Below are 27378 nucleotides of genomic sequence, written 5' to 3' on the forward strand. Positions count from 1 at the left end.
AACCACACTGAGCCCCTAAATTGGGTCATCGGCAGGATTCAGACAATTATATTCACAGCATAGACCTCTACCACTTGAGCTTACTTAGTAATTAGTAGCAGCAGTAGACAATTATGCTCTATATGGACCAGATACTAGAAAGTGGATGAGACACACACCTGCCACTGATTTCACAAATAGTTGCTAACAAGAGAGGAATATAAAGAATGAAAACTCCTGGGTTTCATTCCAGGTTCTGTAGAGGAGGGTGCTCTCATGGTTATGGACCCCTCTACACAGTCTGTTCCTCTGTTCTTATCCACTCCTGGCTTCTATCCATCTAATAATCCCACAGTTCCTGCTCTATCTTATATAACTCCAGAACCGCACTCTCTGCTCCTATCCACACACCTGCAATCCTTGCCTCCTTTGCTTCCCCACACTCTTTAGCCCCTGATTCTAACCCTCTCTTCCTGTCCTGGGATTCTTCTTCCTTCTGTACCCCAATCAATTTACTTTCTCCTTCTCTGCCACACAGTCGAGGTACCAACAGGGGAGCACTGAGTATGCTCTCAGTTTCTTTACCAGTTCCACATTGGCCTCTACCAGCCAGGAGAGCCATTATAGAAAAAGTCCTGCTCAGTTCTTGCAGCCCTAGGGATGGAGCATGCCATAAGTACAGACAAAATCTGAAGAGAATTTAGCTGCCAAACTTTAACAAGTCTCTATTGACCACATATAAACTGGGATTATTTAGAGGCTTATAATATGGCCAAATTTGGGCAGATTTTAATTGGGATGGCAAAAAAGCACATTCCAGTGCCACTGCCATCTCCCTACCCCCTAATTCCAGTCCTTGTTCCAAAATGTGGATATACTAAAGCTTCTCAATAAAACTATTTTTTTAAACATAAGCAAAAACAATGTATTTTCTCCTAACCTTTTTCTCAGATATGGCCAAACCTACTTGTTGAAACTTAAACAAACCAAAGAACAGTCTAAGACAGACAACTGTCATGGAAAGTTTCAGCCTGAACGGTTAAGGTTCAGCAAATGAAAATAGAGTCTAATAATGGGAAGTGTCAGGTAAGTTCTGCATAGAATATAAATGTTTTGGGGAATAGTATGTAACCTGAAAAATTCTCATGGCATTTTTTTTCAGATCTGGCAAGAAAAAGGTATTGGTTCTTGGGCTCAAATGTAAAATATATCAAGTTTCAATTCAAAAGGGAGTTTCTCTGTTGACATAGTAATCCCCTTAAAGTATATTGTGTGAAAGAAAATGCTCCTGCACATTCACGTACTGTGCTTCTGGGACAATCCTAACATGAAAACATATTTTTAAAAGTTTGTTTTGTTTTCTTTTAAAAATATATACTGCATAATGCTCAAGGGCTAACCAGAGGCTGGATTTTTCTTGAGAATGCCATCATTTATTAAAATCTTACCTATATGTAACAGAACATCAGCTCATTGTTTAATGTAAGCATAAATTTAACAGCTCTGGGTGACAAAGCACTTTCACAGTGTTTTTCATCTACTTTAATCTTGAATTTCCATCTTGATGATGAATCATTATCATCTAGGTGTACTGACTTCTCCTGGGAATGGGAATGTGTCAAATATCTGTGCTACCTGCTAGAAACTTTAAAATAAATAACATCCTTACTGATCTACCTAAACCATACCTCACACTGTTTATTTCCTTTTATTCTTGCTTCTAGCATCAGGCACCACACAATCCACTACAGGTCCTTATCCATCACTTTATCTCTCTTTCTGTGATAAACCACAGGACATTCATCTCTAACACATCACACCATAAACTATTACATCTCAGCAATCTAATCTCAAATTTAAAATATAATAATAAAGGAAATGCTCTGATTTTTATTTACAATTACTAACTTCAAAAAAGAAAATTTCAGAGACTAATTTTTGTTAATTAAATCTAAGAGATGACATTAAGGCAGAGGCATAGGAAAACGTAAACATATTCTGCAAGACCTTGTGTAGGGGCAAGAAGGGATTCATTTTCTTCACTAGATTGACAATGTATACTCTTTAATACACAAATTGAACAACTTGTTTTGTTTGGATTGAAAATGAGATAAGTGGCCAAATGTAATCTATTATGCAACATTTATTCTATCTTCATTGCCAAAAGGTTTTACATGTATACAAAAACAGTAGATGGGATCAGTACAGAAAGGCAACCCGTCATTCCAGAAAGTGAAATATTTACACCAGTAAGACCATCTTCCTGTGTACTTTTGTTTGTTATGTGGATCATTATGTAAGTACTGTTAAGTGCAATACAATGCAATTATAAACTCTTTATACTCCAGATAGCCATTGGAAATGCTCATTATAAATTATTACCTCCTCAACAGCCAATCAGCATTCTGAATTCCCCAATATTCTGACATACTGTTGTTCTCAGAAAGCAGGGGAGTTCAGTCAAGCTGAGGAGCTGGAGAGGAGGAACGTTGCTTCCCTCCTGATGCAGCATTCCACTATAACGTTTCCAACATGGAGGCTTCTGTGCTTCACTAAGAAAGAAAAAAACAACAACCTAGATTAAGAATATAAACATGTCCACTTTATTCCCTTAATGGAGAATAAAAGTGGAATCATTTATAATGCATGTAATATAAAAGGGCTACAGCTTATGTGAGATCATATGAAATCACATTTGCACCACTCACTAGAGGACATTCTTGGATCAGAACCTGTAGCCTCAGCAGCAGGAATTAGATTATAGTTGGGGGGAAAAAAACAAAAAAAACACTTTGTATTTAAGTAACAAATAACTAACCAGATGGTTCTGGCTGTGTCACTCTCATTCTTGTTAAGGGTAAAGCATCTTTTTCCAAAATGCAGTGCTTGGGTGGGTATGAATAAAAGCAGACTGAGGTTAGTGACGAAGCCCTCCTCCTCTAACTTCAAATATTATAAATTAAATAAGTATTCTGTAAAGGCACATCTTTTTCAGTAAGAACACAACAGAAGTGACAGCAAAAAAAAATTAAAACAAAGAGTGCATGCCATGGTGTCTACAAAAAATCAGTACTTGTGCAGGCAGGCTAGCATTTGTGCATGTAAAAACAATAACTGGATGCTGACAGTAACTACTCATTTTCATTTATATGCCCATAAGTCTGATTTGCACATGCAAATATAGGTTTTGAGTGCATGTGCATCTTCTGGAAGCACCTGTTGAACCCATGTTTGAAAAACTGACTCCAAATGTAATGAGGTATAAGAAGCTGAGGACAATAATGTCCATATCTAAATAGTCACAGATTTTTAGAAAAAAACATGTTCAGAGATTCTTAAGAATAGGACAATAATACTCCCAGTCCCCAACATACACAGTCTGACAAGGATACTCAAAGCAAGCAGTCTGTTTTACTTAGATGGATTCTCTTAGAAACATTTAGGTTTATATTCTGTTTTTCTCTTGTTACAAATTTCAGCTAAACCCAAATGTCTACATGAACTGCTCCCGACATATTGCTACTGGACCTGAATGTATTTGCAGCAAGCATTATTTACTGCCTGTTATATGATTTTGTAGGCTTTATAAAGTTCGCTGCTATGAAGTCTTGGCATCATTTTATAGTTCATGAAAACAGTATTCTGAAATTGTAAAGGGAATCTTTTCTGAGTTTAGACCTCAAAAATCACAACTTAAAATGATCTTCTCTACTTAACTTTAGTTCTCAGTTTTATAAACTAAGAAGAACATACATAATTGTTGAGCATAAAATAAAATAATTAATAATAATTTTGTTTGTAATAAAGACAACAAAATAGAAAAACACTATACATCAAGATAAAAAAAAAACAACTAAAAAGGATATATATTGAACATTAAAGTTGAAAGGCCCAAAACTTTACTTCAAACACATATATCACTTTAAAAGTGACCTCCTGATCCTGGAAAATCTAATAATGACTCAAACTGAAGATGACAGCCTTGATAAATATTAAAGTTTATGGTATCTGTTTTGTAATCCTACAACAGGAAAACTAATGTGCAGGATTTCTTTATGATCATAGATGGTAAAGGAAGCTTTAAATTGTCCTTCACATCCTTTGTCCATTCTTAGCATCATGAAGAATTTATTTTAATATCCCTTCATCTCACAAGAGTGTTTTGAAAATAAATCAATCAATGTTTGCGATGCACTCAGATACTATAGTGATGACACCCCTGAGGAAATTACTAATTCTGTCTTCAGAGTAGGATATGAATAGTGTGCAGTAAATAAACCTAGGGCCACTCGTTGAATCATGAATATTCAACAATATATCGAAGGCTGCATTCTAATTTAGCACCGTTAATCCTGTGCACTGAATGAGGCAGCGATTCTGTGGAAAAACAGTATGTGATAATGTAATTAAAAACTGCCTCAACATGCACATGCATAGGTGGGTTGGGCTAAGGTTACATGAATTAAGGTTACCTTTGCATTGCCTAACTTTTAAGTGCTTGACTTTCCAATCTTAATAATGTTTTTTCAGTGTAGTTCTTTGTGTACAACCTCCTAGATTTAAAAAAACAAAAACAAACAAAAAAAAAACCTTGCAAAAATGGAAAATCTAGCAATGGCATCAAAATGACATCCACTGTGTCATCGGCATGGTTGGAACATTTAGATCCACCACATAGACCTTTGCCACTTGAGCTAAAGATGCAACTGATAGAAACAATAGGTTGTTATTCTCTAAGTGGACAAGTATTACATGGAGATTTTGATGGAGTTTACCCCCTGTACCTGCAAGGCAAGGGAAAGAACCCATGTTCCACACCTGAATGGTAATTAACCGATTGCCTTCTGGCCAGACTAGACAGAGGTAGGCCTTATAAGTAGACTGAGGGAGCTCAGTTGGGAAGAGACAAGAGAGGTGACTGGACTCTCTGATGGAGAGAAGCCCTAGCTTAGGGTTTAACAGACAGAAAGCAACAGAGAAAGAACACTACAAGAGCAGGTTAGGCTCCTTCAGGGGAAGCCCTGGAGCAGAATGAACAAGTGATGCCTGAGAGATGTGGAATGGCTATTAGTTATAAGATTTATTTGGATTTTCATTTGGACCTGTAACCCTGGAAGGGGCTTAAACTTTTATATGATTTGGCTGGAGGGCCAAGCCATACAATACCCCAAGGGGGAGTCAGGAGAAGATGCAAGCTGAGAAGAACATTGCAGGTCCAAGGAAGAGCCCAGTAGGGGGACTCCAGAGCCAAGGACCCCATGAAATATGGTGACCAAAGACAAGGGGGGACACTCCTGAAGGGTGGATGTGCTACTATAGGGATGAAAGTTTAATAAATATTTGTCAATCAGTTTAAAAGATATTTGCTGACAGAAACGGAATAGTCAGACTTAGGAATCTTGGGTTCCATTCCACATTCTGGAGGGGAGTGTAACTCTAGTGGGCACAGACTCCAAACCCAATCTCTTCCCCCACACCCCTCGTATCCCAATCTATTCCCTCACAACTCCCATCTGGTTTCTGTCCCCTCTGCATTTGATTCATGGACCTTCCTCCTCTACAAGGCATGGTCCCAGCAGGTTAAACACAGGAGAGACAGGCTTCCCTGCCTTAGTTTAGGTACGGGGACACAGCATAGCATGGACAAGAGTAGCAACTTTACTTGATGGAGCGTGCACAGTGCAGACAGACTCTTCAAAGATTTTGTCTGTTAAGCCCTAGCAAGTATGGAAAGAAAATATGCAAACTGCAATTTTTCAAAAGCTCATAACTTAGCCAAAATTGGGTGAATTTTCATGGGGAGAGCAAAAGACACATCTTTGACATAAAGCTAGCTCCTGCCAAATTTCAAGTCCCTGCTCCAAAGTATGGAGTATTAGAGCATCTCAAAACAAAGGTGAATAAAATTTTGTAACATGTGCATAAAAGTATTTTTCCGGAGAGCCTAGCTCTCAGAAATGGATGAACCTTTTTGGTTGAATTTTAAAACCCACAACAAACAAAAACAAAAACTCCACAAAGTCCAAGGTAAATAGCCTTCATGCATAATTTCAGCCCAAATGCTTAAAGTTTGGTAAGGTTATATGCAATTGAGAACAAGGTCTTATAATGAGAAGTCTCAGACAACCTTACTGTAATACAATAATATATATAGTCTATAATATCTATGATTGCTGAAAAATCAGCCAGGTTCCAAGGATTCCTTGAATTAATACAATGAGACTCATTAGTAAACTATCAGTTTTACTAGGTGTGCTTGCAATGAATGGGCATCTGCATGGTATTTAATAAAACTTGAAGAGTAGTTCCACCATGACCGAGGCTTAGTGTAAAACCAGTTGGGCTTCTTTGGAGGTGTTTCTTATTCAGGTGATATAAAGACCAATTGTAAGATCCTTGGCATCTAAAATTTCTCTGTATCACTCTAGTTCTGCAAAGGGCAGTTGAAGCTGCCTTTAGGTAACAGCTAAGGATTTCCCTGGCATAGTGGAATCCCTGTTCTGGCATAGGACTAGCATCACTGATGTTTTTTATAACCCCAGGCTCACAGGTGCTTCGAGGAGTGTTGGGGTATGGAGAGAGAATTAAAAAAGCACAAGATTGCAGAGCCAGACTACAGTTCTTTGGACTCATTGGAGTCTGTTACCTACTAGACTCTAGTAACTAGACCAATTAAAGCTGAGCCCTGTTTAGGGGGTGGGGCTTGTCTGCTTAGGGGTCCTATAAAAATAGCCAGCCAGTCAGGTAGCGGCATAGACAGCTGCAGCGGCAGAGCAGCCAGCAAACAGAGCAGTAAACAGGGAAGTTTCAGAGGGAGTTTGCAGGGGAGACTAAGATACCTAGGCAGAGAAACTGACAGGCTAGTGAAGGGAGTGGGTGGTGGTCAGCCAGTGTTCTGGTGCATGTTGGCAGTTTGTTTTGTTTTGTGCTTCTTGGACTAACAGGTTTTAGGTGGGAAGACTATGACCAATACAGAGGCAGCAGTGAAAGACACAATGAGGATGACTGGATGTGGAAGCTGTGGCACGTACATGATCCTGGAGGGGGTACCTGAAAAAAGTTTTGTCTGCATGAAGTGTCACCTGATAGAGCTGATGGAAGAAAAGAACCGAGGACTGGAGATGCAGGTGGAAACTCTGGTAGAGTTTAGAAGGGGGTGTCATAAACAGAGAGTTAAGGGTTAATGTCTCTTTTACCTGTAAAGGGTTAACAAACAGTGAACCTGGAACACCTGACAAGAGGACCAATCAGGAGACAAGATACTTGCAAATCTCGGTGGAGGGAAGCCTTTGTTTTGGGCTGTTTCACGGGGTTTTTGTTCTCTCTGGGTTCTGAGAGGGACCAGACATGTAAGCAGATATCTCCAAATTTCTGAAACAGCCTCTTCTGTTCAATTTAGTAAGTACCAGTTAGGAAGGTGGTTTAGTCTTTTTGTTTGTTTTCTTTATTTGCAAATGTGTATTTGCTGGAAGGATTGTATCTCTGTTGCTGAAACTTGTATTTGTGCTGGGGGGAGGATTTTCTCTAGTGTCTATAAGCTGAAAGACCCTGTAATGTTTGTCATCTTGATTTTACAGAGACAACTTTTACTTTTTTCTTTCTTTTATTAAAAGCTTTTCTTTTTAAGAACCTGATTGATTTTTGGCTATCTTGTATAAGACCCAAGGGGAGGGAGTCTGCACTCACCAGGGAATGGGTGGGAGGAAGGAGAGAAGGGGGGAGGAAAAGCCTGATTTCTCTCTGTTTTAAGATTCAAGGAGTTTGAATCACAGTGATCTTCCAGGGTAACCCAGGGAGGGGAAGCCTGGGAGAGGCAACGATGGGGGAAAGGGTTTAGTTTCCTTGTGTTAAGATCCAGGGGGTCTGGGTCTTGGGGTCCCCTGGGAAGGTTTTGGGAGGACCAGAGTGTATCAGGCACTGCAAGTCCTGGCTGGTGGCAGCACTACAAGATCTAAGCTGGTAATTATGCTTAGGGGGGTTCATGCTGGTGCCCCATCTTTTGGACGCTAAGGTTCAGAGTGAGGGCTCATACCATGACAGGGGGTTTGAGCAGATGGTGGAGCAAAGACATGAGGAGCCTGAAGGGATAAGCTCAGACTTGCAGATGGCAGCCGGACCAAAGAATTCTGAGGAGAGACTGCTGGGTGAGGAAAGTGGACGGTGGAAGCATGTGACTAAGAGAACCAGGCAGAGGACAAGACGGGCCAATGAAAGAGAAATAGAGCTCAAGAATAGGTTTGCAGAGTTGGAAAATGAAGAACGGGCACATCAGGTAGTCGCTGAAGGTGAGAGGGCAAGGAAAAAGAGAAGAGCTGCTAGTCCTACAGGAAGAGGGGAAGAGTCAGTGGAGACGACACCAAATATGAGCCCCAGGAGGATAAGGAAAGGGTTGCGGAGGACTGCAAGGATGAATAGGAATTGAGAGGACTTGCGGCCAGTGGGAGTAGGGGATAGACTGGAGAATCACACTGTCACCAGGAAAAGGCAGGTCTGCGTGATTGGGGACTCCTTACTGAGAAGAATAGACAGGCCTGTAACTAGAGTTGATCCGGAGAACAGAAGGGTATGCGGTCTGCCGGGTGCTAAGATACTGGATGTGCACCTGAGGCTGAAAAGGATCCTAACGGGAGCAGGAAAGAATCTGTTGATTGTCCTTTATATGGGAATGAATGATACTGCTAGATTCTTGCTGTAACATATCAAGGGAGACTATGCCAGACTGGGGAAAACGCTTAAGGAAATCGAGGCACAGGTGATCTTCAGTGGGATTCTGCCGGTTCCTAGAGAAGGGCAACAAAGGTGTGACAAGATTATGGAGATCAACAGATGGCTCAGGCAGTGGTGCAATAAGGACGGCTTTGGGATATACGGTCACTGGGAAGCATTCATGGGCAAAAAACTGTTCTCTTGGGATGGACTTCACCTGAGTAAGGAGGGAAATAGGCTTCTAGGATGGAGGCTTACCCAACTGATTAAGAGAGCTTTAAACTAGGAATTTGGGGGAGATGGTTGGGAGATGTCCAGGTAATCTCCATGCCGGAATTTAACATTGAGAGAGAAGAAAACAACGTAAGAGAGGATACAGCTGTGGGCAGAAGAATTGACATAAGGAGGAAGGGTAGTGTAGATACTAGTCTAATAGATAATGCTGATGGTAGGACGTCTGTGCCTAACTGGGTAAAGAATGTCAGTGAAGCCAAATGGCAAAAATTAAGATGTCTGTACACTAATGCGAGGAGCCTAGGTAATAAAATGGAGGAACTAGAGCTACTGATGCAGGAAGTGAAACTGGATATTATAGGGATAACAGAAACATGGTGGAACAGTAGTCATGACCGGAGTACAGGTATTGAAGGCTATGTGCTGTTTAGGAAAGAGAGAAAAAAAGGCAAAGGTGGTGGAGTAGCATTGTATATCAATGATGAGGTTAACTGTAAAGAAATAAGAAGTGATGGAAAGGATAAGACAGAGTCTGTCTGGGCAAAAATCATACTGGGAAAGAAAGCTACTAGAGCCTCCCCTGAGATAGTGCTTGGGGTGTGCTACAGACCACCGGGATCTGATCTGGATATGGATAGAGACCTCTTTAATGTTTTTAATGAAGTAAACACTAATGGGAATAGTATGATCATGAGAGTCTTTAACTTCCTAGATATAGACTGGAGGACAAGTGCTAGTAACAATAATAGGGCTCAGATTTTTCTGGATGTGATAGCTGATGGATTTCTTCACCAAGTAGTTGAAGAACCAACAAGAGGGTATGCCATTTTAGATTTGGTTTTGGTGAGAAGTGAGGACCTCATAGAAGAAATGGATGTAGGGGACAACCTTGGTTCGAGTGATCATGAGCTAATTCATTTCAAACTAGATGGAAGGATAAACAAAAATAGATCTGGGACTAGGGTTTTTTATTTCAAAAGGGCTAACTTTAAAGAATTAAGGAAATTAGAAAGGGAAGTGGATTGGACTGAAGAATGTGTGGATCTATAGGCAGAGAAGCCTGGAATTACATCAAGTCAAAGTTGCAGAAACTATCAGAAGCCTGCATCCCAAGAAAGGGGAAAAAAACCATAGGCAGGAGTTGTAGACCAAGCTGGATGAGCAAGCATCTCAGAGAGGTGATTAAGAAAAAGGAGAAAGCCTACAAAGAGTGGAAGATGGGCAGTATTAGCAAGGAAAGCTACCTTATTGAGGTCAGAATATGTAGGGATGAAGTGAGAAAGGCTAAATGCCATGTAGAGTTGGACCTTGCAAAGGGAATTAAAACCAATAGTAAAAGGTTCTATAGCCATGTAAATAAGAAGAAAACAAAGAAAGAAGTGGGACCGCTAAACACTGAGGATGAAATGGAGGTTAAGGATAATCTAGGCATGGCCTAGATAAATAAATAAATACTTTGCCTCAGTCTTTAATAAGGCTAATGAGGAGCTTAGGGATAATGGAAGGATGACAAATGGGAATGAGGATATGGAGAGGTAGATATTACCACATCGGAGGTAGAAGCCAAACTTGAATAGCTTAATGGGACAAAATCAGAGGGCCCAGATAATCTTCATCCAAGAATATTAAAGGAGCTGGCGCATGAAATTGCAAGCCCATTAGCAAGAATTTTTAATGAATTAGTAAACTCAGAGCTTGTACCGTATGACTGGAGACTTGCTAACATAGTTCCTATTTTTAAGAAAGAGAAAAAAAGTGATCCGGGTAATTATAGGCCTGTTAGTTTGACATCTGTAGTATGTAAGGTCTTAGAAAAAAATTTTAAGGAGAAAGTAGTTAAGGATATTGAGATCAATGGTAATTGGGACAAATTACAACATGGTTTTACAAAAGGTAGATCATGCCAAACCAACTTGATCTCCTTCTTTGAGAAGGTAACAGATTATTTAGACAAAGAAAATGCAGTAGATCTAATTTACCTCGATTTCAGTAAGGCACTTGACACGGTTCCACATGGGGAATTATTAGTTAAATTAGAAAAGATGGGATCAATATGAAAATTGAAAGGTGGATAAGGAACTGGTTAAAGAGGACACTACAATGGGTCCTACTGAAGGGTGAACTGTCAGGCTGGAAGGAGGTTACTAGTGGAGTTCCTCAGGGATCAGTTTTGGGACCAATCTTATTTAACCTTTTTATTACTGACCTTGGCACAAAAAGCGGGAATGTGCCAATAAAGTTTGTGGATGACACAAAGCTGGGAGGTATTGCTAACACAGAGAAGGACTGGGATATCATACAGGCAGATCTGGATGACCTTGTAAACTAGAGTAATAGTAATAGGATGAAATTTAATAGTGAAAAGTGCAAGGTCATGTATTTTGGGATTAATAATAAGAATTTTAGTTATAAAATTGGGGACGCATCAGTTGGAAGTAACAGAGGAGGAGAAGGACCTCGGAGTATTGGTTGATCACAGGATGACTATGAGCTGCCAATGTGATATGGCCGTTAAAAAAGCTAATGCAGTTTTAGGATGCATCAGGTGAGGTATTTCCAGCAAAGATAAGGAGGTGTTAGTACCGCTATACAAGGCACTGATGAGACCTCATCTGGAATACTGTGTGCAGTTCTGGTCTCCCATGTTTAAGAAGGATGAATTCAAACTGGAACAGGTTCAGAGAAGGGCTACTAGGATGATCCGAGGAATGGAAAACTGTCTTATGAAAGGAGACTCAAAGAGCTTGGCTTGCTTAGCCTAACCAAAAGAAGGTTGAGAGGGGATATGATTGCTCTTTATAAATATATCAGAGGGATTAATATTAGGGAGGGAGAGGAATTATTTAAGCTTAGTACCAATGTGGACACAAGAACAAATGGGTATAAACTGAACATTAGGAAGCTTAGACTTGAAATTAGACGAAGGTTTCTAATCATTATGTTAGACCCCCAAGTTGGGCCCTAGGGCCAGACAGCAGGTGCTCCGGCCTCCACCCCCCAACGGAATTTTCCCCCAGCCCCCAGAACTGCCACTGATCACATAGCTGCTCAGAAAGCAGAACTTGTAACAGGAAACAGCACCTTGCGGTCGGCCGACCTGAGGAGGGGAAGTTTCCCCCAGACGGTTGCTTCCTGGGTAGAGATGCTGGGGGCCGATTGCCTCCCTTGTATGGGCATGAGCCACTCGCGACCCTGCAATTGGCTTATTATAAATTATGACGAAAAATTCGTTATATATTGTTGGCCCCCCCCGGGGACGGGCAGAGAGAAATCGAATTCCCGTCGAACCGTATCCAGGCTTGATCACCCTGCAGTCTCTCTCCGGGCTCACGCGTTTCCTGAAGCCTGACAGCTTGCCGGCCGTAATGAAACTTTTGTGGTTTGTATGTGTAAGTAAGATTAGCTGTTAAGGATATCTGTATATCTGTACTGCTAGATAAGAGGCAGAGACTGGTTCCAGCCGCCCCAAGGCTCCTGCTAGGGGAAACCCGTTGACCAGGAAACCTTGAACGCAAGGGGGACCAGTTGAGCCTCGCAATTTGTGTTTAATAAGATTAGTTGCTGCATTTATGATTACTAATAGCACCAATATCACTTTTATTAACCCCTGGGACGACCTGAATAATTACTGGGACTTAGAAAAATACCAGGGCCAGCTTCTATTTGTAATTGTAGTGTTTGTCTTATTTGTTCTAGTATTATATTGTAAGCCCAAGCTGTAACTAATTGTGTTATCCCTTATCCTTATCTGTGACTCATTTAATAAATCCTTAATCTTTAACACTACGACTGATTGCTTGCGTTATCCCCGTCACTACCCTTGGGCACTTGTCACCTCCCCCCAGGGCATCCAGTGATCGAACCTCCGCCCTATTCCAACGCTCATTACCCGGTAGATAACGGGCACCTGGTGGCCATATCGGTGGAGCAAGGGGCGAGAGCAATCTGTAATCAACATGGCGTCACGAACAGGATGCCTTCGGGAGGGTCAGTGCCCGTGGTGTAGTGGGGACCGTGAACAATCTGAGCTCGAGCAATTTCAACACCTGCAATTTCACCAAGTGGCCAGCAGACAGTCTGCGAAGCCCACCCTAGATTGGATTTGTATTATAGAATCAGGGTCAGGGTCAAAAAGCTATACGACCTCATTAACCCTGCCTGCCGTAGGATGTCTCCTCCATTGCCATCCCACCTTTAAATGTCAGCCGGCCGATAGTTCCCTGCAACCCCAGTGCACGGGGGTTGCGGAGACTAGTCGGACCGAGACACCGTCTGGCATTTGGAACGAGTGTAGCCGTATCATAAAAAGATCCGGGGCCACCGTTCCCAAACTCATACTCCCGCCCCGGGTACAGCCGGGTGATCCAGCCCACGGGTTGTTAGTCCACTTAATGAAGGAATTGGAACAGACCAGGCGGACAAGGAAACTTAGACCAGACGAGTATAAGTTGGAAGACGTGTCCACGGTCTTGTTCAGCGCATTAAACAAAACGCTGGACCTCTGTGCGGTCCTTCATGGAAGCACTATGTTTGCTGCTAAACAAGCCGCTGCTAACGACACCGACAGCGCAGAGTGTGAGATAAGTGGCAAAGAGCAGGAGGATGGGAGACCACCCCCTTATGAAGCCCCCCCTTGCCCTTTAATTTATCCCGCACTCCCCTCAGCCCCACCTGCGCCTGAGAAGAAGGGGCAGATGGAGGCCATGCCTGTTGCTATCACCAAAAGTAAGGTGGATTATTATACAGGTCAGACAGTTACGACTACCGAGTACCGAACTCGCACCAAGGCGGAGATGAAGGAATTCTTAGCAGACACGAGGCGCAGGGAGGGCGAGGCACCCCTAGTGTGGCTGGGTCGTCTGGCCCTGGATCACGGGGCAGAGATGGTAGATAGGGAGGAAGCCGCTGTTCTGGCCAAAACGTCCAATTGGGCGTCGGGGTTCCCGGGTCATCATCTCTTGGGAAATGAGGTATGGCCGCTCACCACCCCGGCCGCGGCCGTCTTGGCCATGAAAGGCAGTTTTAAGGGACTGTATGTACCTCCCGGCAGCGTAAATACACCCCATGAGATCATCTGGGCTATTGCCGGAGCGTCCATCATAGTGTGGAACCCACAAACGGTACCGTTAAATTTAGACCAGCAACAGGTTCAGTCAGGTGTCCCCTTTATTTATGTCACAGATCCCACTCAAATTCCGGTCCAACGGGACGCGGTGGACTTGGCCGTAGATGGCGCCCCACCAATTGACACAGGGGGACTCCTGCTGTTGCATGGTTGGGTTGGGCAACCCCTTATTACCTTATATGAGGCCGTGTCCCGGCTCCGAATGCCACCAGCCCCGAAGAACCCCATTTCAGCCCTTCCAGCTGAGAGCCCTGTTAACAAGGGTCAGCCTAAACACCCTGAACGAACCAAGGCTGAAAGAGCACTTTTTGGGTTCCTGTTACATAAGGGGATCCCCAAGGAAGCACTGCGGAAGATGTCCACTTCCCAGCAGCAAGATTTGGGGAAACAGTTAGGATGGAAGGACTGGGATGACTATTTGAGGACAAAAAACGAGTAGAGGCCGGGTGCGCCCCGGCCTCCACAGACACTTGGGATGATCGACCATATCACACCCTATTGGTAGCCGGTCCCAAACCCCCTTACACCCCTGTATCTTTCTTGTTGGACACCGGAGCTCAAATCTCTGTTATAAAATCCGATGTGCCTCATGTATCCACAAGTTCTACTATGTTTATTCAGGGTCTTAACAGTATTGAAGAAAAGCCTGTAGTCAGCTTTACTTTGATTCATAAGGGGTATAAGCGAAAAGTTAAGGCTTTGTTGGGAGGAACAAATTTGCTGGGGGTTGGGGATATCAAACGACTGCGATTACAAAAACAAGTCTGTCAGGCTCTGCCTGTCACCCTGTCGCCCGAAGCCCCCCCCCCTTATTGCCCCGAGCTTGTTAATAACAGTTCATGGAAATTCTCTCCCATTCCCACGAAGCCTGAAGGCATCCCCCTGATTAAGCAACTCCTCGACCAATTATTAAAAGAGGGACGGATAGCACAGGCGACCGCGTCAAACTATCTATCTCCCGGCTGGGGTATCCCCAAGCCCGGCAACCCCTCTGAATTTCGATTGGTAATTGACTATAGGCAGGCAAATAGCCGAGTCCGACACCTCCCATTCGCAGGCCCAGCCACCATTCCAGAAATACGGCAACAGCTAAGCGATGCCAGTGGGAGGTGGGCCTGCACCCTAGATTTAAAGGATATGTTCTATCAAATCCCGTTGGAGGACAAACCCCAAATTCTAAATTTCGCTTTCCAGGGCGCACAGTACCAGTGGAAGGTGTGCCCTCAAGGGTTCTGTAATTCCCCCGCCTTGGCCACGGCCGCTCTTGCAAAAACCTTAAAGGGGGTAGAAGCCACTGGGGGCACCACCATTCTAGCCTATGTGGACGATATAATCATAATTGGGCCCAACGAACACATAGTCCAACACGTAACTAACACCGTGGTAGCCGAGCTAAGGGCCAATGGGTGGCGAATTAATGAGAGAAAAAGCCACCTCGTGCCCTCTCAAAGCTTTTCCTTCTTAGGCCAACATTATGACCCCTATAACTGTGGCCAACCCACCTCGGGGATTTTAGACCCTTGGGTTAAAGACCCACCCGAGAATAAAAAGCAACTGCAGAGACTTTTGGGCCTGATTAATTATCACCGACACTTCATTCCAGATAAACACCTTGTAGACCTGGAAACGATCCAGGAACCCCTCTCGTCCAAACGGAAACGGGAAATATGGAGTCCTGAGGCCCAAAAGAGCTTGGAACGAATAGCCACCTGGTTTGCCTCTAACCCACGCCTAGCGCGATATAAAAGGGATTCACCTTTTATCATTACCCTGTTCTTTACACAACATCACTATGGGTACTCGGTATCACAAGACGGGCAACCGGTCTATAACTGGGCCCGACGGCTCAAGGGTCCTCAGTATCGATATGGACCCATAGGACTTATGTTACTAGCCGCAGGCGAGGCACGCATTTGGGCCCCGCTATCTAGTAAAGGGACCCTGATCGGCCCAGAGGTACACCTCATTCCTTGGCTCACGCAGCTGCCCCCCCCCCAGTTTTCATGGAACCAGCCTAACGTGGCAACAGCTGTGTTATTTGGGGGAAATCACGTGGCGGGAATGGACGCTTAAATCGCTGCCAAACGATGTCCGATTCCCAGCGGCCTCGGAGCCCTTGTGTATAGAAACAAAATATGACCCCTGGATTGTGTCCGACGGGGGCACTTCCCCGACCCCCCGGGCAGGAGTTCTCTGTGCTAAATGCGACCACTTTCAGGTTGATCTCCTTCCCCCGGGTTCATCGGCCCAGCATAGCGAAGTTCATGGGGTCCTTCTCGCTGCCCAGCACGTTACCCAGGCCCATTCCGTTTCTGCTCAGGTCGTATTGGGTATAGACTCACAATTTTGTCTCAGCATCCTCACGGGAGAGGCTAATCCCACAGCGTTCATGCCACTGTGGGAGACTATTTTTGACCTCGTACGTAAGTTCTCCCGGCCCTGGTTTATAACCCATTGCCCGTCACATCGTCCTGACTCTAACCCCCTTCACTCCGAATTGGATCACAAAATGAGGGAAATTCAAGCCCCCCAAGTGTGCCTGGGGCAGCAGCCCCAGCTAAACACCGACCCATTCCTCCGATGGCTTCATGAGGATTGGGGACATTTGCCTAGCGGCCGCCTATACAATCAGTTAGCCCTAGGTGCTCAGGGAAAACCTGAGGTACGGCGGCAGGACTGTGAAAGAATCGTGCAGTCCTGCCTTAAGTGTGCACAAATCAAGTCCCAAAACCGCCCGCGTTACGAGCGGTGGGCGTACGCTGCGGAGTATTTTCCTCCTGGCGCGGTGTGGCAAATAGATTTAATGGGACCCCTACCTGGAGCCCATCGCCACCCAAAGGCTCTGGTAGTGGTAGATTTGGGCTCCCGTCAAACTCACTGTATTCCCCTGAATACCACCACGGCTGCGGCTGTGGCTGGGGCACTGCAACAGGTAGCCGCAGCATGGGGTGTGCCCTCCGAAGTTCAAGCAGATGGAGGACCCCCGTTTACCAGCAAACGTTTTGAAGCATTAGTGTTGGGATGGGGGGCTTCCCTCCATATTCACTTGAAGTATCACCCCGAAAGTAATGGTGTTGTAGAGCGGAAAATCGGGGTTCTGAAAACCATGATTCGTTCAGTTAATCCCAACGCTGACTATAAGGGTTGGAGTGCACTATTACCACAGGTTCTAATCTCTCTCAATGCAAACTATTCTCGTTGGCCTGAAATCAGCCCCAGACCTAGAGGCCCCTGGACTCCCGTATATCAGCCTGACCAACTAGTCTGGGTGGCTGAGCCACAGGCCTCAGGTCACCGAGAACCCTACGCTGCCCAAATTGTAAGTGCAGGTAAATATCCTAACACCTACACAATTGTGGATGCCCGGGGCACCCACACCTTGGTCCATCATAACTGGATAAGCAAGCGTTCCGAGTCGGGAACGAACTAACGGGGGCCAATAAGGCCGCCTTCTGTTCTGTCTTACAGTTCGCCATAGCGGCGGGAAGCCAGAACAACGATCAGAGGGACCCACCTCTGCTGAACCCGAGACGGTATCGTGTGGGCGAAAATATCCATCAGCTTCTGTTCGCAGCCTATTGGATCCAGGAAGCCCTGGGAGGAAACATTGACTTATCCTCGCTGACCTCTGATAACTGTCTTGCATGTTCCAACAGGCTGTCTGTAAATAGGCCTTTGTTTGATTTATTGCCATTAGTGTTTAACTTTAGTAGTATTAATAATCCCCTCAATTGTTCTTCCCCCTTTGCTCAGTGGCTCCCCACCGTACAATGGACAGGTTGCACAAATGATCTTTTTGACCCCATTTCCCCCCTTGTTTTTCCTATTTTTAATGAAATTCGGGTACGTCGTATGGGCCCACTCCCCTTGTCACCTGGGGAAAGGCCCATGGCATCCCACTGTTGGGCCTTTTTGGGAAATAATCGAACAGAAACCAGTTGGGTTGGGGCCTACCCCAATTGTTCCCAGTGGCAGCTGGTAGATGGAAATGAGACGGCCAGCAGCCCTATTTTCAATCGTACGTCCCCACCCCCCGTTTTATGCAGTAACCGCGGCCGGAAAATTGGGTCCGGCGGCAACACTTATAACGGCAAAAACTTCTATCAGCCCCTTAAGCACACATATCTATCCCATAGCCACATTAAGAAGTTAGTTTTTAAGGGAGGCTCGGCATGTCAGGACTCGACCTTTTCCCCTTGGTTCCTCAGACCCGGGCACTTTTGGCTGTGTGGCAAGGCAGCCTATGCGGTGCTTCCTCCCAATCCTAGAGGTGTATGTACCATTGGTTCCATTTTAATAAAAGGAGGTGGCATTTACGTTAAGACCTGGCAGCCCAGTTCAGTCGGGCGGGTTCGACGTTCTTGGGGATGGTGGGAGAGGGCAAGGGGTGCGTTGTCCTCTGTAGTATCTTCAGTGGTCTCATTTAACCCCGTAGGATATATGTTATTGCGTGAGCAAGTATTATTTCAATCGTTGGCTATAGAAACGTTAGCCAACACCACTGCAAAGGGCTTTAGCTTAGTTAATCAGCGGTTAGGTGAATTAGCAGATTATTCTTTTCAGAATCGCTTAATGATACAATTTTTGTTGCAATCACGGGATTTTTGTGAAACCCTCATATCTATGTATCCACAGTTTAAAGATAAGTGCTGTATCTCTCTGTCTTCTATTTCTGGAAACTTAACTGAAGTGATTAATGACCTTCAGGCCTTGGGAACTGCTGTGCGTGAGTCCAGAGAGACCTTCCGCTTCTGGTCATGGCTGGAGTGGCTGGGCCTTGGAGCCTATAAGTCTTATTTTCAGGCCCTTTTTGTGTCGCTTGTGGTGGGCCTCTGCCTCCTCTGCCTCGGGTGTGCTTTTGTTAAGGCCTGTGTTCGGCGGATGGTGGGAAGTGCCCTTATTGCCTCGGCCACTGAGACGCGTCCGCTCGTAGGAGCGGACGCTAACTCGGACACTGAGGTTTAGGTACGTTGGGCGTTGTCGGCCGGAGCATGGGGGCATGTTAGACCCCCAAGTTGGGCCCTAGGGCCAGACAGCAGGTGCTCCGGCCTCCACCCCCCAACGGAATTTTCCCCCAGCCCCCAGAACTGCCACTGATCACATAGCTGCTCAGAAAGCAGAACTTGTAACAGGAAACAGCACCTTGCGGTCGGCCGACCTGAGGAGGGGAAGTTTCCCCCAGACGGTTGCTTCCTGGGTAGAGATGCTGGGGGCCGATTGCCTCCCTTGTATGGGCATGAGCCACTCGCGACCCTGCAATTGGCTTATTATAAATTATGACGAAAAATTCGTTATATATTGTTGGCCCCCCCCGGGGACGGGCAGAGAGAAATCGAATTCCCGTCGAACCGTATCCAGGCTTGATCACCCTGCAGTCTCTCTCCGGGCTCACGCGTTTCCTGAAGCCTGACAGCTTGCCGGCCGTAATGAAACTTTTGTGGTTTGTATGTGTAAGTAAGATTAGCTGTTAAGGATATCTGTATATCTGTACTGCTAGATAAGAGGCAGAGACTGGTTCCAGCCGCCCCAAGGCTCCTGCTAGGGGAAACCCGTTGACCAGGAAACCTTGAACGCAAGGGGGACCAGTTGAGCCTCGCAATTTGTGTTTAATAAGATTAGTTGCTGCATTTATGATTACTAATAGCACCAATATCACTTTTATTAACCCCTGGGACGACCTGAATAATTACTGGGACTTAGAAAAATACCAGGGCCAGCTTCTATTTGTAATTGTAGTGTTTGTCTTATTTGTTCTAGTATTATATTGTAAGCCCAAGCTGTAACTAATTGTGTTATCCCTTATCCTTATCTGTGACTCATTTAATAAATCCTTAATCTTTAACACTACGACTGATTGCTTGCGTTATCCCCGTCACTACCCTTGGGCACTTGTCATCTCCCTCCAGGGCATCCAGTGATCGAACCTCCGCCCTATTCCAACGCTCATTACCCGGTAGATAACGGGCACCTGGTGGCCATATCGGTGGAGCAAGGGGCGAGAGCAATCTGTAATCAACACATTAGAGGAGTGAAGTTCTGGAACAGCTTTCCAAGGGGAGCAGTGGGGGTAAAAGACATATCTGGCTTTAAGACTAAGCTTGGTAAGTTTATGAAAGTGATAGTATGATCGCATAGCCTAATTTTGGCAATTGATTTTGGAAATTGATCTTTGATTATCAGCAGGTAAGTATGGCCCACTTGTCTGTGATGGGATGTTAGATGGGTTGGGATCTGAGTTACTGCAGAGAATTCTTTCCTGGGTGCTGGCGGGTGAGTCTTGCCCACATGCTCAGGGTTTAGCAGATCACCATATATGGGGGTCGGGAAGGAATTTTCCTCCAGGGCAGATTGGGAGATGCCCTGGAGGTTTTTCGCCTTCCCCTGCACGGTGGGGCATGGGTCACTTGGTGGAGGATTCTCTGCAGCTTGAGATCTTCAAACCACAATTTGAAAATTCAATAACTCAGATATAGGTTAGCGGTTTGTTATAGAAGTGGATAGGTAAGATTCTGTGGCTGCATTGTGCAGGAGGTCAGACTAGATGATCATAATGGTCCTTTCTGACCTTAAAGTCTATGAGGCTACTCTAATGTGAACCAGAGCCATGTTTGACCCTCAGTGGACTCCAAAATCAGAGGAGCAAAAAGATGGCAGAAAGTCACCTATGTTTCTTCTCCCTCAGCTGTCCTGTATCTAGGGATAGGATCGTAGACAGAAACCTATAAATATTTCTCCCAAGACATTACAATATGATAAAATGATCCTCAGGGAACTATCCAAACAATAATGCTGGTACAGGGAGGCTTCAATTCACAGAATTAATCAGACATTTCACATTACTTCAGGAGAAAATTAATATTTAAAATAACATTCTTTTCAATGGCTATACTTATCTTACAACTTTATTTTTTATTTATTTTTTAGTTTCTAGCTATCTAGACATACTAACTATAATTTATTTAATACTTCACAGTGCTTTTCAATATCAATTTTCTTAACACATAGCTGAGGGCTAACATAAGAAATAGACTTCTTCCCAATACATACGGGTCTTCCGAGCAGAATCTTCCACAAAGAGAGAAGAAATGTCTTCATCCACTCCTGCTTCGTTCTTTGCAATACAAGTATACGCTCCTGTATCTTCATAGCGCACATTGCTAATGTGAACCTCACTGCCATTTGCTGAAAACAGGGAGAACACGCCACGTGAACAACAATTTCAGTTTTGCTACAGTGCTTTCACATTACACTCAGGCAGTTTTCTCAGTTCATCTTAATTAAATTGCTTTCCTTCCTGAGTTCATGCATTGGAGCCATGCCAAACTACTCCAGAGGTGTAGTAGCACTATCAACCATTTCACAGAGAACAGGAATATCTCAACTGTACTTGCTGCTTGGATCTGGATGTCAGTTCCAGATTATATACCTGCCTGAGTGCTGATATGCCCTCTTCTATAGACTTTAGCTGTTGTTATACTTATGCAGTATACAGTCATTGACATTCTGGTGTCTTGTATTGCTGATTTAACACAAAATAACATGGTTTCCATAGAACATAATGGGGTAAATTTTCAGCTCAATTCATGCTGAAAGAGAGATAGCTTCTAGTTTATGGGATGCTACATTAATTGAATTTATTTATAATTTGGTATAATTGAGTTAGAAAAATAGAGGGTCAAATTTGCATAACCCAACCTCTTTTTCATGTGTACGCCTGTTCACAAATTAGTCAGAGTGCCACTGCACTCTCAGATGACAATTTATATGTGCAAAATGTGGATAAATTCACTCATATGTGCTTACAGTCATAAAAGTCTAACAAATGCAAACTGTCAAAAGAACTACTCCACCACATGCTGAAAGACCAATATAGCTCCTAGTTTATGCAATGCTACTCATGAAGGCTGGGATGAGGGTCCTTTGAAATACCGGTGTAAGAAATTTCACCTTTCTGAAACAGTTCTCAAACATGCAATATTGCTCTAATTCAATTGATAATTCTGCATTTAAAAAAGGAGCCATAGTGATTACTACATCTGGAAGTGAATGCAGAATAGCAGCAGCTAAGTTTGTACAGGATTTTATAGTAGGATTCTGTGGAAACCTGTCTCTGTAACAATTTCAGGGCTACATTTCACATATGCTTATGAAACGATACACACAAATAGTGTTTTGTGCACACGTTTGTACATGCAAAAGCAATATGTGTGCGTACAAATGGAAAATTGTATGTAGACTTTGGGTAGATAGATGTTGCATGATATTCACACAAATTCTCTTTTGTAATAGGAGTGCCACTCTGCTGTAAGTGCAAAATGTGCCTGTTGAAATTCAGAATCTATGTTTAAGAATCTACTCTTTACAATTGTATATGGACAAAATGGGACTCAGAGATGTGGCATATAGCTTGCCAAGGAGCACTTTTCTTTTGTTCCAGTCTTTACTGCTGATTTGAGGTGTAAAGGATAGGGAGGATATAGAAAAATTGTATTAAGATTATCCATAATTTAATTTTTAATAAAGTGTATTAGCAAGAAGACATGAAATATGTTTTCCTTGAACAAAGATCATTCTCTTCATTTTATTTATCTCTAGACATCTAATATTAAGGCCAAAAGAGAACCTCCTCTTACAATCCTCCAGCGCACAAGTGAGCTGTCAGAGTCCAGAAGGTATGTTCCCATGAACAGTGGTCCTGAAGAAGGGAATGTTCCCATGGAATGAAATGCTCCTTCAAGGAGAAAGCGGGTATAAGGGTAGGTGCAACATTCTCTTCACAGAGCTATCAGCTACCTTCCCATCTGTGCTCTTTTCCCAGATGCACTTTGATATATTGTTGGTAGGAACTCCACACTGTCTCACTCCCCAGACACTTCTCTATCTAGAGGAGTCACTGCCCCATGCTCTATCTTTGAAGTTGGAAATAATGGAGTTGTAGAGGGTCCCTTAAAGTGGCAGATCATCCAAGAAGAGGATGGGCAACAAGAATCTCTGCACATGGAACAGAAGGGAGCTGAAAGAGTGATTTACCCTGCATTCAGACAGACCTGAGATCCACGAGATCATTCCATTTGTCTTCCTTTATTGTTTCACAAAATCACTTTCCTTTAGATGCTTCTGTTTGCAAGAGTGCTCCCCAGACATCCCTTCAAGAGAGCTCTCATGTCATCCTGACTAGCTGTGCATCTTTTGGGTGCTTCTCTGGCCCTTTCCGCTACCGGGTCCCTTATTAGAGGTCTGAGTGTTCCTCTCTTCCCCGCCCCCAATACCTTAGCAAAACATAGGACAGCCTTGTGTTTAGGCAGCCTTCTAATGCAGGTATTGCTCTTTGCTGACAATGTAGTAACTCTCAGCGTTGGGGGACCCTCTCCTGTGAAAGGGTGGGAAGTTCTTGGGATTAAGTGGGTAAAAATGAACTTTAATAAAGAGAGAGAGAGGCCAAGAATGGCCTTTAATTTATACTTTATATAAAGTACAAGTTGCTAATATAGAAATAAGTATACAGCTGTATACTTTAAAAGCTATAGGATATTCCATGAACCCTTACATTATATCCATTTCAATGGATGTTCAATCAAAGCTCCTATCAGTGCCCAAGAACTATCTTATAGCAGTAAATAAATTAAACACACAAACATTTCAGAAAGTAATTAGTGATTGTATGTGCCTCAACCTTTTCCCAAGTTGGGACACCTTAAAAAGACCCGATTTTCAAGAATTCTGTGCATCTGTCCCTGAAAAAAAAATCAGACACTTCTGAGGTGTCCCAACTTGGGAAAAATACACTAAAAGTTAGATCCATCAAAGCAACTTTAAGTACAACTGAATCTCATGTCGGGAAATAGAGGATTATTTAAATTTTGTTTTAGAGTTGAGGACAAAACTGAACCCTAGCATTTGACCTGACTCCAAATTTGGGAAAGTTTAGATCCAGAACTATACTTTCTGTCTTGGGATTCTTCTTTCATATTAGAGAACTAGATTGCTATTAATTACAAATTTGTATAAAATATTAAAACAAAAACATATGAGAACTTATATCCTCTCTCTGTTTTTAATCAATTATTTAACATTTTAAAGTATTTGGGGATAACATATGTGTGGAAAGTCATACACAAAATAAATCTGCTCAGTATTACGTGAGACTGCATTCTGGACATTAGGAAATATGGAGGCTGCTTCAGTATGATAAGACCTGACCTGAATCTTCATCCAAACTTGAAATGAACCAGAAGCGAATTTTGTTAGGAGTTGGAAAATGTTGATTATTTTTCTTTTTTTTTTCTTCTTTGCATGTCTCTGTATCATGACTTTGGCTATGACAGGAAGCACTGAAATACTGACCAGATTCATTACTTTTAGAAATCTCAAGAAGGAGCCTGCCCTCTGTCCGATTTCCAGCCAAAAGTGGTATCCACATTTTCAGTGCTGTCTAAAACCAACTTTGAGGGTTTTCTCTATATTCTGACAGCCTTACTTCTATTGAGTTGTACCTTACTTCTTGAATAGCCTCAGTGGCATTAATAGAACTACTCACACACTGGGATACTATTCACCCTGAGTAAGGGTGCCAAAATCTGACCTTGGCGCATTTTCAAAATAAAAATCATGACACTTTGTCATGAAATTCTTCTACAAAAAGATAGAAAAGAACACATTTTCAAAAATGCTGCACAGTTCTTGCTACCTCACACCTGCATTTTTCTCAGAGGGAAGGATTTTTTCCAACCACTTAAGGCAAGTCTATACTGCAGCTGGGAACTTACTTCTCAGTGTGGGCAGACAGACCTGGTTAAGCCTATGCACTAAAACTAGCAGAGCTGAGGCATGGGCTAGCTGCCTCAGTACAAATGCTCTGGATGCACAGTAATGCCTCAATTCTGCAACCCCTTTCCAGATCAAGTAACATATTCACAATAGTATCCCCATTTACTACAAGGAGACTACTCACATGAATAAGTACCACTCATCAGATATGTCTTCACATCAAAGCTAGCTGGAGTTAGCACTCTAGAGTTAACTGCACTCAAACTAGCCTAGCTTCAGAAAGTTTGGCCACATTTCAGAGCAATCGTGGAATTACACAGAGTGACTTGATTACCAGCACAGAGTGATTGTATTAGCTGATGATGAATGGTTGTAATTCGAGCTGTTGCATCCACATTGAATTTCTATCACAAGCTTCAACAGCAACAGAGTTTTAACAACTACCTACATCCTGCCCTCCAAAACTAGCTAGCTTGAGTTTAAAGCACCACTTAACTCAATCTAGAGATGTTTCTGTATGGAGAGGAGTTCACCTGGGGTAACACTCAAGTTATAACTTAAGATAACCATGCTGTGAAGACAAATCCATTGTGAGTAAGGGTTGTAAAATAGGATCATGACAATTCAGATACTTAACACTTGGAGTCTTCTACTCAATCTACAGAGGAAACTGCTAATACTTCTGGACAGCTGGACAATTCTATTAGTGCTTCGTGTATTGCCAATTCCTGTCCAGCAGGCAAGGGTGGTTTTTAAATCTTAAAAGAATATATTTTCAGCCTGGCTTTTAGCAGAGTCTTTTTTCAGCTCCTTGCTTGTATTTTATTTACAGCATGCATCACAAAATGGTACGAGACATCTTTACCAATGACTTTATTGGACATTATAATGAAACAAATATAACTGATTAATGCTCTGTTCTAGTCATTCTTTACTTATCTCAGTGAACAGATTTTATTGGTCTTAACAGAAACCGCAAAATTTACAAAATTCACTTAAATCCTAATCCATCCCTAAAGTAAACTCTTTTGTTTTCAATAGAGTTAGAGTAAAAAATGAATTTGGAACACTGGACCAAGTTCTGCTTTCATTTATGGTGGAGTAAATCTGGAAAAACTCCATTAAAGTCAATAGAATGAGTTTGGATTTACACCAGTGTAACAAATAAAAAGAATAATTGAGATTCTTGGCTATCTTTTTTTAAACATATTATTTGCTCCTAAATTAGGTAAATGGCAAAAACAGCATAAATTGTTCCAAGTAAAAAAACTTTAGTGCTGAATTGCAATTAAACTATCATCTGGACTGTGCCTTGTACTAGGCCTGTCTAGGGGAGTAAGAATCATCACCATTCACTTACATGGATCTTGGGTTTAAGATCACTTTTTCTATCTGATACATGGTTGGAGAAGTCTTAGCTCACTTCTTCATTGTGCTGGCCCACACAGATAAACTCTAGTGCAGGACTGGGGACAGATGCAGGTATTGAAATTGTTGGTACAGCCCAGAATCAATTACTCCCTCCATTCCCTTGCTCAAGCAATGGGGAAGCAGGGAGGGATTTGTGCCTCAGAGGGTACCTCTAAGGCACAGTGTCTCCTGAAGTGGTGCAATTCACACTTCCCTCCTTGGTTCAGGGATGTGCCTAATGGCACAACGTCTCTCTAAACAGATAGATAAAAGCAGCATAAAAGGTCAGATTCCACTGTAGAATCTCTGTAGTGCTGTTTCTTTTCCCCCTAGAAACATGTCTATGGCCTTAGACAATGGTAAGTATGCCTTTTTACCTTGAAGGGTTAACTGTTTGGATAACTTTGGAGTAATATCAATTCCATTCTTCAGCCAACCAAGCTGTGGGTTTGGGATACCTTCAGCGTAGCATCGGAGGCTTGCTGTCACACCAGGCTCCCTGGCCTGGCTCTCTGGATAGACTCGAATGACTGGTGGAACTGAATACAGAAAACAATGATCAGTCAAATGAAAAGCAAAATTATCACATTAAAAAAAAATTCTCCAAGCAGTTGATTCTAAATATCCTGAAGCCATATATAATGAAATAATGAAAGGGTAATGTGATATTACCAGCATATTTAACAGCATCTGGCACTGCATTCTACAGCAAGTCAATTTCTGAAAGAGAAGGAATGTCATTCTGAGAAATCTCTCTTTCCATTGCCAACAGTGTGACTGCACAATTCTGAATTTTAATTCAGTTTTTCTTAGAGTTTGCTATTGATTTCTTTATATATATTTCCTTTGAAGAGCAGGAATTTGTATGAACTATTTGCAATATACCAGCATCTTTCATTAGGTTATATATATGTAATATTCTGATCAAGTTTTACCTACACTTCACAGTTTGACTTGAGATTTTTGGTTGGTTTACACTCTTAGAAAAATGTTCTCCTCCATCCTCCTTCTATACTGTAATGCATCTTCCTATCTCAGCCTTCACCCCATCACCTCACAGAGCACTTTTTCCAAGCAACGAGCATTAATCCATTTTATATGAATAAAAATATCCATGCTTAAAATAGTTGATGCTAACAAAAATATTTGAATGGTAA

The 27378-nt window shown here is 43.0% G+C and overlaps 1 protein-coding gene across 3 annotated transcripts in view; it reads right to left on the minus strand.

Moving 5' to 3' along the window:
- FSTL5 (follistatin like 5) overlaps positions 1 to 27378 on the minus strand; it is a 593647-nt gene that overhangs the window by 93303 nt on the left and 472966 nt on the right. For all 3 annotated transcript variants that reach the window (XM_050946344.1, XM_050946342.1, XM_050946343.1), the window contains exons 9-10: positions 26599 to 26760; positions 21092 to 21226 (exon numbers count right to left, since the gene is read on the minus strand). In XM_050946344.1, coding sequence (XP_050802301.1) covers positions 21092 to 21226; positions 26599 to 26760 — 297 coding nt within the window. The remainder of the gene's footprint in view (positions 1 to 21091; positions 21227 to 26598; positions 26761 to 27378) is intronic.

This window comes from Gopherus flavomarginatus, chromosome 3 (genome assembly GCF_025201925.1).
Source record: "Gopherus flavomarginatus isolate rGopFla2 chromosome 3, rGopFla2.mat.asm, whole genome shotgun sequence".
Taxonomy (NCBI): Eukaryota; Metazoa; Chordata; order Testudines; family Testudinidae; genus Gopherus; species Gopherus flavomarginatus.